Here is a 13,830-nt window from a genome sequence, read left to right as displayed (position 1 = left end):
CTAACGTTACTTTATTAAATTCAAATTTCATTATATTTTACTGAATAATATTGAAAAGATAATAACTTGTTAGTGTACTTAATAAATTGGAATAACAAAGCCTAATAATGAAAGCAGAAATAAGCGTAGAAATTTCAATTAACTATTCAAACATTCGTTTGAACGATATGTTTCAATATATTTAAACAACTGTAAGATGTTTTTGGAAAATAATGTAGAAATTACTCGTTCAGTTAAAGTTGTGGCGTTATACGAAGATGAGAATTTTTATTTTTCTAATTTTCTTTGTTTACAGCGCATACTGCGAACGTAAGTGGCAATCATTTTTTTTGTTATATTCTTAGTCAATTATTGTAACTATATAATATTAGTATAGTTTTGAAATCCAGATATCCGTAAATATTATTTGACCGAATTAACCGTGAACTTTTTTGCATCCTATGGTAAATAAAAAAAAAGCATAATCACAGTACTACACAGTACTATTTATAAATTTTATCAAATAGCAAGTTATTGGCGTAATTGTATTTGATATGTTTCCATAGGCGTCGAATTAACATGTGAACAAATTCGTGCTTTCGTGGACGGACATAACAATCGTAGGCTTAAAGTTGCCAAAGGATTAGTTCCTGGACAACCCGCCGCTTCTAATATGGAATTTATGGTATGTGAAAAAAAACATTTTCTATCATAATATAAAATACTTATTATTAATTTACCCTTATGATGTAGGTGTGGGACGATGAACTTGCGGAAAAGGCATCTAAATGGGCAGAAAGGAACGAATTTAAACACAATCCTGATAGGACTATCGGTACGTATTCCGTATCAAAATTTTTAACAAATTTAATCGTTTATAAGAAAATAAAACTTTAACAATTTGTATTTTAAGATTCAAACAGATGGAGTTTAATCGGTGAGAATATTTACGTATACAACTATTATTCGAATATGGGAGATGAACCAAAGATTGATATAGAGAATGCTTTGAACAACTGGTTTCAAGAACATAAATTCTATAACTTCGTGCCTTTCTTTTTAACTTCAATCAACCCTTTCGGTCATTATACACAGGTAAGATAAAGAAAGTATTAGAAAACATACAAACGTATAGCAATTGAATAAATTTAATTTTGTAAATACCTACGTGTGTTAGCTTTTTTTTCATCTTATCCATGTTAAATTTTCCGTTTATTTTTATTGATTTATTTCACTATTATTCATTACCAATGTTTTATTTATAAATTTTAGATGGTTTGGTCAAATACGAATCGTATTGGATGCGGTATTTCACAAATTAAAGAACACAATCATATCAGAATGCTATTTGTTTGTGATTATGGCCCAACGTAAGTGTATATGACTTTTTTATGTATTATTTACTATGCTTTAATTTTTTTATTAAGTAGTGTTTTTAATATTCTCCTTGGACTCACTTATAAAGAGGAGTAAAATAAAGACTGTAATATGCTGTCCTGTATTAAATACATATATGAAAACATGTTGACATATTATTTTTCAGTGGTAATTACTTCGAACAAAAGCCTTATAAAACTAACGGACCTATAGAACAACTTCTATGCAGAGATGGCAAATGCGACAAGCCTTACGGCCCAAATTGCTAAGAAGATATCATGAAATAATATTTAATTCATTTATACGAGTAATTCATATATATCTTGGTATAAAAATGCAATTCTTATAAATTTGTTAATATTTTTGTGAATTGTAATATTTTTAATAAATTTAACGTATTTTTCAATAGATGATGTTTTCAGTTTTTTAAGCTTCTTGTAAAAATAGGTAAGGTTACGTAATGCAATCTAGAATAGAATAGAGGACATTGTTCTATCTTTAAAAAATAAGAACAAAAATACAAGTATAAAATCCTTTTTACGTGACTTAACATCGTAAAAGTAATTTAATAAAAAAATTAATGAGTGCAGGCAACTCCCGAGCCGTAGTTTCGCAAAGCTAAATGAATTACTTAAAGCGATACTGGGAAGTGCGAGAAGAGGGAATAAAAATTCTTTACCGACTGAAAATGCAAGGTAAATTTTACTAAAACAGAATCTGCTGATAAGATTTATTCTGCCATTTGAATTGAGTTATACAGACATAAATATGAAATAAAAAAAACATATAAAGAAAGAAATCTTACTACTTACTAATACTATAAACGCAAAAGTTTAGACTGATGGATGTATGTTTGTTAGAACGAGCTACACGGATCACGCTGAAATTTGGCAAATATGTAAAACGTAGCTTATAAGAACACATAAGTTATTAAGATATTTTTAATTTCGCACGGAAAGAGTCAAATCGACAGTTTAAACTTAGTCATATAAAAAATACGCGTCCTAAGTCCAAAACAGCTAAATAATTTAGTAGCTACTATTATAAGGTTATTTTATATCGACTTCTAAATTTGGAGGTATTATATAATATTTTCTTTACATTTAACTAAACACAATTTTTATCTAGGTAAAAGTTTATTCTAGATATGGTACGGGGAAATCCAAGCTAAGAGCTGTCATTTAGGTAATAGGCTTTTAGCTGAACTGTCATACCTTGTGTGCTATATTTAGAAATCATACTGTTATATCCGAGACGTATAATTCTTTCTAAATTTAATACAATTTTCATAACATATTTATTATTTAAAGCTGGAATTATGGAAGATAGTAATTCTTCAAAACAACGTATTAAAAACATCTGCGCTGTCAGTTCTTAATGAAGCAGCTTGAAAACAAAATAACTTCTTATCGTTCTTATACTTTAGACCCCAGTTAAGATTAATCTCCCTATTTTTAATAAATATTTCCTTCATTGGTAAACAATGATTAAAAAAGGTTATTTGTATTTACTGTCCAATGTTTTTAACCGATGCCCCATCTATACGAAAATTTCTAGTTTCAGTTCTTTTTTATTAGTAACTATTCTTTCGTCATACAAATATATTTGCTAAATCTACAGATCGTAATGTTACCACAGTGATGACATAATGGCGTGCAATGTGCCATCTCTAGTACGGTACCCAGATGTCCTACGTGACAATATCAAGAAACCGTCCGGAATTACACCGGCTGAATACCAAATTACAATTTATAAGCTAGGAACAGATTTCCTTCACAATGCACATTTATGTAACTGAAAACTGTTGCATTTAAGAATTAAATATATTCCAGCTTGGTACCTTCACGCGTTCCTAAGAAAAAAGGACTTTATAGATAGACTGACCGACGGACTACAAAGTGATCCAATAAAGATTTCGTTTTTTTCCTTTCGAGGTACGGAATGTTAAAAATGACAAAAACAATATAATTTAGAGACATTGATTTAAAATTAAACATATTCATATAAAGGTTTAACGTAGTTGGATTGTTCGTAAAGTTAAACAATACTAATTGAATTTCAGTGTTTTGTGATTTTCTCGTGTTTCGTATTTCAATGTAAATGGCAAATTCAAATTGATGGATGGCATAATAGTGTTGTTAGGTGCATCAGTCTTCTACTGCTCATAATCTGATTGTATATCAGACATAGTAACGAAGTTCCTCATAAATACACATATTAAATATGACCTGCATTATCTGCCGCACTCACAGTCGAATGGCAGTTCCTCATTGTAGATTTTGCTTTTATCGGACGTAATTTATAGTCTGAAATAGGATTGTGTAAATGTAAAATTCTTTCCCTTGTAAAACTATGTGCAAGAATCAAGATAAAACTTTACACAAAGTTAAACTTCAAATAGCACAAGGAAAAGTTAGAAACAATCCGCTCGGCTTAGCTTTGATGTACACGTGTCTAGAAATAAGCCGGATTCGAGAGCAATTAGTGTTCAGACTGGTTATTTTTATTGTTTCATATTTGATGTTAATTTTTAGTAAGGATATTTTTTCTCTATATATAATGAGTATATATAGAATAAATGTGTGTAAAAAATTGTTTTATTGTTATTTAAAGTTTAAGTTGAAACTAAGAGTTTTTGTAGTGTAAAGAGTCGACGCTAAATTTCCAAGGGTAAACTTATTTGTCCTGTAGCTCGTACGCGCTATGTCCTTTGTAACAAAACTTTACGGTTCACGGCTTTATTTATTTTTGAACACCCTTTGTACCCTTTTCTATTTAGAATTGTAAACATCCCTTTTGCTGTTTAAATCGGCTTGCAATAAATATGTAGTTGGTAATAGAAAATCTTTTATATAAATGAAAAATATAAACTAAGACAGCCCGTCTTAAAGGAGCCTTCAAAAATGGTAGTCCTAACATGTGCATTTAATTTTTTTCAGTTTCATTTGTCAATGACAGATCGTGTCACGTCATGAATTGGTAGGTCCATCGGCCCAATGGGAAACACTCGAGCTACGCACGTTATTCGCTATTTATTAGTCAGGTTTATATGCTAAGTTTGATTCGCATGGGTTCTTTTGTATTCGAGAATATTTTTACATATATTTTTCACAGTTTAAATTCAAGTTTAAAACACGAGCATTTGAATCCCGAGCAAATGCAGAAACATTCTTGTGCAAACTTCGCCCGCCTCGCAAGCCCACACTGTTTGAATGTGGCTGCACATCCTATGTAAAGTTTGCAAATCGTTTTCAGACCATACAATTTTTTTAGGATCAAAATGTATGAATTGAACTCTTTGTTCGAATGTTAAATGATAAACTTTTGTGAAACGAAATAATACTTTTTGTTTGGAAATGGAATAGAATGAGATTTTTTTTTAGTTGAAATACTTATTCTATTCAAAATCAGAACGAATAATTATTATTAATAATTCATTCCATAATACGAGAAAACGAGACGGTAAGCTTACAATGTTTCTTCATAGAATTTCACACCTTTTAATTTGCGGATAGTAAGTCATATAACATGCGTAACTTGAATCAAGTTATCTGCAAAATTATACTTTAATTTTAAAGAATTGAAACAAGTTACTCTAATAGGGAACAATTACTTAAAGAGCATTCGTTGCTTAGTTTATAATCGGATCAGTTTGAGAATCCCGCTAGGAAATTGGTTCAGTCGACGGAAGCTAAGCCCGATGCACTCCACGTAACACGGCGCAATGCAGTGCAGCTACGAACGTTTACTTTTCGACTGAGATAAAACCTAATTTATAACAATTCAAAGATAACTAATTGGACAATAACTCTGTTACATAAAAGACATACCTTCATTTATGAGAAAACAATCGATTTCATTACACTACGTTCTTTAATTCACAGCGTTCGAAAATCAGACGGCTTGGGGATGCGTCATTTTTGAAATGGTGTCTATTCACAGGTCGACGCAGCGTATGTATACCTCTCATAAGATTAACTGCTAAAATGGTCAAGGCTTCGAAATGCACCGCTAGAGGTAGACTACGAATTATTATGACAATTGGAGACAGCTTATGGTTACTAATCATCTATACATTTTGATATGTGCAAATTTTAAGTTAAAAAATATACGATTTTTTTATTCACAACTCTGTTTTGCATCACCACATTCCATTCAACATGCAACATCTTTTGAATTGTCTTCAAAAACATTTCCTAAATCTTTCACATTCACGAAAAATATAAAGCATGTTGCTTATCTTCATTTGTTCTTTTGATATTCTTTAACATTTTATTACTTACTTGATTAATAAGGAAATAACTACCATAAAACATAAATAACTTATCTACATCTTATTATGCATTGTTTTCATATTATATACTAACTAAGATTCTGTAGTTAAAATAAAGCTCATTAGGATCATATATAACGAAATACGTAAATAAATTATCCTGATCGAAATACGCAAAAAATGTCACACAACGATCCAAAATCCATTTTTAAAATTTTTATTAACTTTAAAGCTTTTAGCAGCACTTTCTTGCTGCATAGCCTGGATGATTTTTGAATTATTCATGCAAAAACCTTTCAGAGAGTTAAGTTAAAAATTATACTAAATCGAACGTAATAGAAATCGGTGAATTTTCCGTTAAACAATTTGCGCTAACATTTCTTTTGTTCAATCAAATTACGATACTAATTATAATCATGTTGCATACTTTCAAATTAACATGACAACTAATTAAATTATTACATTAGCGACCAAAATATGATATATGTTCGATTTAAAAGCGGATTAATTTACGGTCTGGTAATTATTATTGAAATCGGGCGATTCCAGATTATTAATGCATGCATTTGTTATTTAATTTCGAATAGTTCGACCTTTAATGTATTTATTCGTGTTAAATACTTGCGTTAATGATTCTGGTACACATGCATAATTTTTCCTACGCCATATTTTACTTTAAAAATATTTGTCTGTATAGTCTGCTATATGTTCTTTTAGATAAGAGGAATTGCTACACATCTTATCAGGGGCATTTACGAATTATGTCAAACTTGCGTAAACTAAAGGTACCTCCCGGATATGTTGACGGGTTACGGAAATTCTTGTGAACATGCGTTCTCATAAAGCGGCAAACAAGCGCCATCCTTTGCGGAGAAAGAATTCCTACTTCCTACAGATAAGTACGTCTTTGTAATACGCAATTTATAATCGTATTAGTTAAGATTTTTTTTTATTTCTATAAACTTCGTTGTTAAGTGAAAAACATTGTTTTAGTACATCATCAACTTACTATAAGTCCCAACTGAGGGGCTCGGAGTCTACCCTAAGTTAGGGGTGACTAGGCTAGTCGCTGGCATAATGTGAGCTGGGTGACTTCACACATATCTTTGAATTTCTTCGCTGATATGTGCTGATTGCATCACGATGTTTTCCTTCACTGTATGTCGAGTAAATGTACATATGTAAATTGAATATCGAAAAATACATTGGTATAAGGCCGGGATTCTGAGCTGTCAAAGCTTTCCTAAGCCAATAAAGCTCTTAGCAGTTAGTACTTGCTAATTATTGCAATTATGAATTAATTACACATAGAGTAGTAAATGTTTAAAGAAGTTTGAGTACAGTTTATTAAATTGAATTACGAATCAGTTTAAGTGGAGGCTGAGGGATATATTATGACCGCTAGAAATCACTCTTAATGTATACTCATTACTAACGAGCTCTGTTAGTAATCGAGCAGTCCAACTGAATAATGGTACTCGAGTAAATCCTATGAAATGCTCTATAAATGGTAATGACCAGTATTATGTTATCCATAGTTAAGCATTCTCTAAATTTATAATAACAAATTAATAAATAATTGGTCTTTATCGCCATAGAATGTATTTGTAATAGCAAGCCAATTATATGTTGGAATATCACTACGCAGCATAAGGTTCTTTGAATGACAATCCTTGACGTAAAGAAAGTATTTATTTCATCTACTCGTATGTTCACGATGAATTAATAAATTAACTAAGTAATAGTAAATAGATAACAAAAATAATCAATTTGTATAACGCAATTATGTTGAAACATTTGTTTCTCATTTCAAATATGGTTAATTGTTTAATAATTAGGACATTTAAAAAGCAAACAATAACTAATTGATACAAGTCAATGTTTGGATACGAAGCTAATAAAATTAATGTTCACGTTAAATTTAAAACATTTTATGAATATAAAATATGGTAAAGTGTAATTACGCTAGTTATTTTAATTTGATTTATTTCAACTACGCGCATTTTCTGGGCTGAGTGAATCATTTGATTTAAAAAATTTGCTATTTGCAAATATACTTCTACTAAAATATTTACGGTAAAATGATAGCTTACAGATTAAATATAATGAATTAAATAGAATTAAAAATTAAAGCAACATCCATATAAAAGGTAAAGTTTTGAACAAACAATTATTATCAATGTGTACATTTTAACACTGGGCGAAATAACAGACAAAAGAGTTGAGTAATGTATTTTGAATTAAGTAAAACGAACGGGCCTTTGTAGTTTAAAATACATGAATACTATTTGGAACGACAACGTTTGTTGTGTCGGATAAATAAGTAAATATTTTTTATCACGAATGAAGCCCAGAAACAGTTATTTATAATTTAAGATTATTCATATTTTTCATTAGTACTGGACTGTTACTTACATCTAAGATTTAGGAAGCGGCGGCACCTTATTTTAAGTAACGCTTTAAATTATTAAATTTCAAGCTGAAATCAAAAACATTTTGTATGGATAAACGATATCATAGGTCTTGTTTTATTTGTGCTTCTGTTATTTTGTGAAATTAAATGATCTCGCAATTTTGTTCAATTTCTTTTAAAGCATTGCTTGTGCTTATGAAATATTTTTAAGAAATAAATTACGAGACAGAAAGGATTAATTTTGACCAAAACTTATGTCGCGGAGAGGTTGTGCAGTAGAATTAAATGAAATAAAATTATTGCCGTAACAACTCATTGGAAATGAAAGATTGCTTTCAAAAGTGGAGTTGTGTTTTATTATATGTATACAAATATACTGTAATGTATGAAATTTAACACACTTTTTATTAAAGTTTAAAATGTAAGTCATTAATTTGGCCTTTTTAATTTATTTAAGAATGTTAACGTAATTTTTATCTTTCATTTAGTCTGTTCAAAATATTCGAATCCCCAAAATTCCAGCCGAAAAATACTCTATTATTTTTTATAAATAAAAAGATATTTATGCAGACACGCTAATGTATAGTAATAAAGTCGTATAATAGAACAATCGTGAGAGTATAATGAATGCGGAGAAACGAGCTTTCATTATTTTTCTGAATGGGAGTTGGTCACTAAGGTAAAAATATTTCTTAGAAAATATAAGATAAAACAAAGGGTGAAAATATAAATGATTAACCATGCGTTAAATTATATCATAATTTAATTTTAAACTAAATAGAATTTTTTTAACTAGTCAATATTTTAAATATCAATAAAATCAGATTTTTCATAGCGAGTTCGAAATTGTAATAGACGAGTAGATGTAAACGAGTTAAAACTTTCGCTACTTCACTTTGCAACTACTAGAGAACTAATTCAACTTTGGCCCACACTATCGGTGTCGATTTAATGGCTAAAGTTACATATTTCATTATTAAGTGAAAATATTTTCATTCTAATTTTATTTAGTGTATTCAAATTGAAAACTTCGAAAGAAATTAACTGGTTTAATATTTACAGTCATAAAAAGTTTCTGCAAAAAAAATTTACATACATTTTTCGCTGTGTTTTTTATGTGTTTTAACATTGACTTTCGATTGATCGATGTTATTTTTTGATAACGTTAAAAACGTAACAGTGTATTTTTGTTACATTAGAATATATAAATTTATACGTACATTTTAAAGTCTATTTCTAAACCAGTTGTTATTTTCCGGCATAAATTGCCAACTTCAATCTAGACACGGTGTGTACATGCACTTTGAAATTAGATTTTTCGCTTTACTTGGCCTGCGTCTCCTTTCTAGAAAATCAGGTTTCTCGGAACGTATTTTGAATCTGTTAACATTATGGTCTCTATTTAAAAACATTTGCAAAATAAAATATAGATATTTTGGCCAAAAGCGGGTATAATAATTATCATTTTTGTAGAATATTTCCTTATATTATGTATCATTATTATATACACGGGTGGTTCAAACATGTCACAGTACATACATAAGGTGAAAACAATGGAAACTCTTATGAAAGTAATAACAATTAAAAAATCTTGGTATTAAATTTAGCTCTTGTTGTAAATTAATTAGTTTTAAATTAACAAAGTCTTATAAGACAAGAGCATAAAGAAGATTAGACAATAGAGCAATTTGGTAATATTCATTCAAGTAAAAATTGCTTAAGAGCCTTTTTACCAAAATGACAATACAAAAACAATGTATTTACGAGAAGAAAGGACCAACAGAAAAAAAACGCGAAGTCGTTAGATACAGGTGCCACAGGAAACGTGACTTTTTTAATTTTTCCTTTGTGTACAGTTTGTTTATATAGTATATATTATTTTTATAGCTAGGCTCTGAAACAAACTTAATTAATTTCGTTAAATTTTGCCTTCTTGCGATTATGATAACAGTTTATCGTAGATAAAACTTTAAACAGTTTTCAACTTGATATGTGCATTCACTATTGAAAGAACACGAGTAATAAGATATTGTCATCTCTGTAATTCCCTTTAAAAAAGAAGAGACAACAACATTTTGTATTAAAGGTTTTAAAAAAGAACAACGACAGTGGAATTTCCTGCTTACATATGTGCATGACTTTAGTAAGGCTGAAAACTAAAAAGCTAATATTTAATTCCATTTGAATGCATGAATATTTTAAGTAATAAAGCGGAATAAAATAACATTTGTCGACAGGATCATAAGCGACATTGCTCGTTTCACTTAATTAATATTGTCGATGTTATGTGTAGTCGTAATCCAATCAGTTAGGCGGAAAGCTGCGCGCGTTTGTATTGCGATAACGAACCCTTGATGAACAATGGATTGAGTTTAGTATTAACTTTATACAGATACATTTATCATTTGGAAATATACAATTTGAGAGTAAAATACAATATAACACAAAATTTACAACTAACGAGTCCTAAGCAGCAGGTAAATAGTTTGAAAAACGTATGTATAGTCTTTATATAATTAAACTATTTTACTTTGTGAAGGAAGAATATCTGATACTGTGCCGGTGTATCGGCGCAAATCTAGCTTTAATAAAATATCAACGTTTATGTCCCCTCACTAATCAATCTGACACTTGATTTGGTAACGAAAGCGCGCCGTTCGCGCCATTCTAACTAATAATGTCAAAAAGTTTATAATCAAAAAGCAATCATCCAAAAAATACAATCTGCCGCGAAAACTGAAATGTAAATTCGGTGCAGCGAAATTCTCAAATACAGCATGCACTTTGACTTAGGTAGTTAGTTAGACGGTACTCGATTGTTGAAATTACAGTTCCCAGATCACGAGCAAATACAGTACAAACGTTTGCTCACGGAATAGATTCTGTATTTGTATAGTTATGATTCAAAATATCTCATTTCATTGTTTGAAATAATAAGTTATTTAAGTTTTTTTGATAGCAAATAAAAGAAATTATCAAATTAAATAGACATTGATTATTAATATAAAAAAAAAATCTGTAAACAACAAATATTATTTACTTGTATCAAAGATGCTAATTAAAGAAATGATAACATTAAAAAAAGAACTATTGTAGTTAGCAAAACTTTGTTATCATACTAATATTATTTCAAACTTTATAACCTAATTTAAACGCTTATTAGAGTGTCGTGTATTATGCATGTCCATCCTGAACGTACAAGTTAGACGAGCGCGCTGGCCGAAAACATAAATGGCCAAATTAGCAAAGTTGACGATCACAAGTTATAGTTAAACTTGAGCGTCATACTGTACGACAAACTGCGCTATGAATTCGACACGTTTAAACACATCCGAAAATACCTAATTACTAGCTGTCGCCCGCGACTCCGTTCGCGCGGAATAAAAACTTATTAACCTTTGTGTTCTTCCACATTATGTTCTACATCTATGGCAAAATCATCAAAATCAGTTTAGCGGTTCCGGAGATATCTTCAAACATCCATCCTTCCATCTATCCATCCATTCCAACATTCGCATTTATAATATTAGTTAGAAGTAAGATATTTTGTTATATGTAGCTTTTACTGGAGTATCAAAATTAAAATCATATTTTCGTTCATTATGAAATAAATTTCAGCTCATTACCTTCACGAGTTTTTGAGAAAAAGGGTCTTTACAGACAGACGGACGGACAACAAAGTGATCCTGTAAGGGTTCCGTTTTTTCCTATAAGGTACGGAACCCTAAAAAAGGATACAACTATAAGTTTTAATACACGTGTTTCAGCGTTTGCGATATCAGATACAAACATGTTATAAGTTTGTACAACAGTTTTACTACTATTTATATGTAGATACTTTTATATTAATAAATACGATAAACAGATCGTTTAACAAAATTGTTTTGCAACTGTACAAATTACATTATGGAGTGCACGGATTATCAGATTAAGGCTGGTTTACAATTAAATGTTTTATACTACGATATGAAAACAGATCGCATATTTTTTATCGCTACTATTGTTAAAAAATTTATAAATAAAAGTATATGAAATTAAACTTGCACGTTTTCGTGTTTTATTTTTTTCATATATTTTGTAAAAGAATGACCAATGATTAATTGAATTGAACAATATCAACTTAATTTTATTTGCATCTATTTAAAATTTATTTTATTTTTTATATTAACAAAATATATTTGTAAAAATGACTACATAAAAAATAATACTCTTGAACAGTGTAAACGAAAAACACATTAAAAAGTTTAATACTGTTACATATTCATTTTAGTTGATGATTGAAAAGATGGAAGTTACAAAATGCAAAATTGAATTTTCCACTAGAGCGCAAGTTCATGTTGGAAGTAAGGTCTGTGAAATTACCGGATGTGTTGAGGATCTGCACTCTCTACGTACTTCCGGTGTCACTCGGGTAAACTTTGCGGTTAATACGAACTGTACCCAACTAATGTAGGGTCGCGTTATAAGCTCTTGTTTTAAGTGATTTTTACAAAGATTTAATTGCATTATTATCCTTAACTACCGTTCCAAAAGACCGTATCGATGTTTATTAATCAATTTTAGCATTAAAAAAATCGGATCCACTCAACGTTTAAAAATAAAATATTTATTACATAATTTTGCGTACAAGTCGTAAGCTCAATAACTCTCCATCCCTCTAATTGGATGAAACGATACCACTTACTATCCTACTACTAAATTTATATTAATTTATCAATTACTGTTTTTCCTCTGAGTTAACGTAACAAATTGATGCTATAAATTAAAAATATGCATTTTGTTTGTTAATTGGGACATAGGCATAAATGTAAAAAATATTTTATGCTACTTTACGGTAGCGCTGTTTACATTTTGAATCTTAAAAAAATAATTAATATTTTCAACTCTCTTTGCGAGAGAAAATTGAGAGTATAGGTTTCGATATCCAATGGTGATCATTGGGTGTCTTTGGACCACCCCCAATTGACATTAACACCAATTAATCTTTGAAGAGTTTGGGATTAAATAATGAAAATGCATACCCACTCTCTTATCATATATTTTGATTGGATTAACCCAATATGGTTGATATAATATAGTATTATATTATAATTAATGAAGAATCCCGTAAATATTCACCGACAGTAATTACAGTTGTTATAAAATACCAGTTATTAATGTAACTCTTGAAAGCATTGCTGTGTCGTAATTAACCTGTATTTTGAATGTTCGCAAGAGTTATTTACCAACCTTCTGTTGTTATAAAGAGCGGGAACAAAATATATTTTGTACTGCATTCATAGAAAAATAAATATTTCATAATCCGCTAGTAATCTTACGCTTTCGAGCGTATGATCGCGGTTTTTTTTTCAGAATTGTAGAGACTAACAAGTAGCTAATAATATCAAAAATTTAATGTGTTTTAATTAAATTTGTATCACTACTATTCCATACATCTCAATCAACCGTAAAATCTGAATTCATACTCTTCTTTCATTAAACTTATTTCGGTCTTCCCGTACTTCAGAAGTCGTTCACATTTAATGTAATTTTTTTTTGTTTATGAGTACCCGTCTATGAGTGCAACTTTATAAAAATAATGATTATGTACAGTCAGCGTCATATAGATCGTCACAGACAAGATATGCAAATATATAGGTACACCAAAAGTAATCAATTATATCGGTACAACAAAAGTCCTCAAAATAATAGATACATTCACCCTGCTCAAATACATCGGTACATACACAGCGTCAAATATATGAGTACATGCAAGATACATTCTACATTCAGTATCTATTATTTTGAG

At 29.8% G+C, this 13,830-nt stretch overlaps 1 protein-coding gene across 1 annotated transcript; it reads left to right on the top strand.

The window, feature by feature from the left end:
• Nucleotides 1-222: 222 nt before the first annotated feature.
• On the top strand, nt 223-1,658 carry LOC106115721 (venom allergen 5-like). The gene is made up of 6 exons (XM_013309182.1): nt 223-309; nt 546-664; nt 733-814; nt 893-1,074; nt 1,252-1,349; nt 1,523-1,658. Exons 1-6 carry the CDS (start codon nt 258-260, stop codon nt 1,623-1,625), a joined length of 636 nt encoding a protein of 211 aa, XP_013164636.1. The 5' UTR covers nt 223-257; the 3' UTR covers nt 1,626-1,658.
• The last annotated feature ends 12,172 nt before the right edge of the window (nt 1,659-13,830 follow it).

Source organism: Papilio xuthus, unplaced genomic scaffold (genome assembly GCF_000836235.2).
Source record: "Papilio xuthus unplaced genomic scaffold, Pxut_1.1 DF827777.1, whole genome shotgun sequence".
NCBI classification, from domain to species: domain Eukaryota; kingdom Metazoa; phylum Arthropoda; class Insecta; order Lepidoptera; family Papilionidae; genus Papilio; species Papilio xuthus.
The sequence above is the reverse complement of the archived record's forward strand: the minus strand, read 5'-3'. Positions and strand labels throughout refer to the sequence as shown.

What these genes read in the sequence shown, in the direction of transcription:
- LOC106115721 (XM_013309182.1), top strand. Translation starts at nt 258, where the DNA reads ATGAGAATTTTTATTTTTCTAATTTTCTTTGTTTACAGCGCATACTGC. An exon ending in CTTCTAATATGGAATTTATG is followed by an intron (nt 665 to 732) that starts GTATGTGAAAAA and finishes CTTATGATGTAG; the next exon opens with GTGTGGGACGATGAACTTGC. An exon ending in CAATCCTGATAGGACTATCG is followed by an intron (nt 815 to 892) that starts GTACGTATTCCG and finishes TTGTATTTTAAG; the next exon opens with ATTCAAACAGATGGAGTTTA.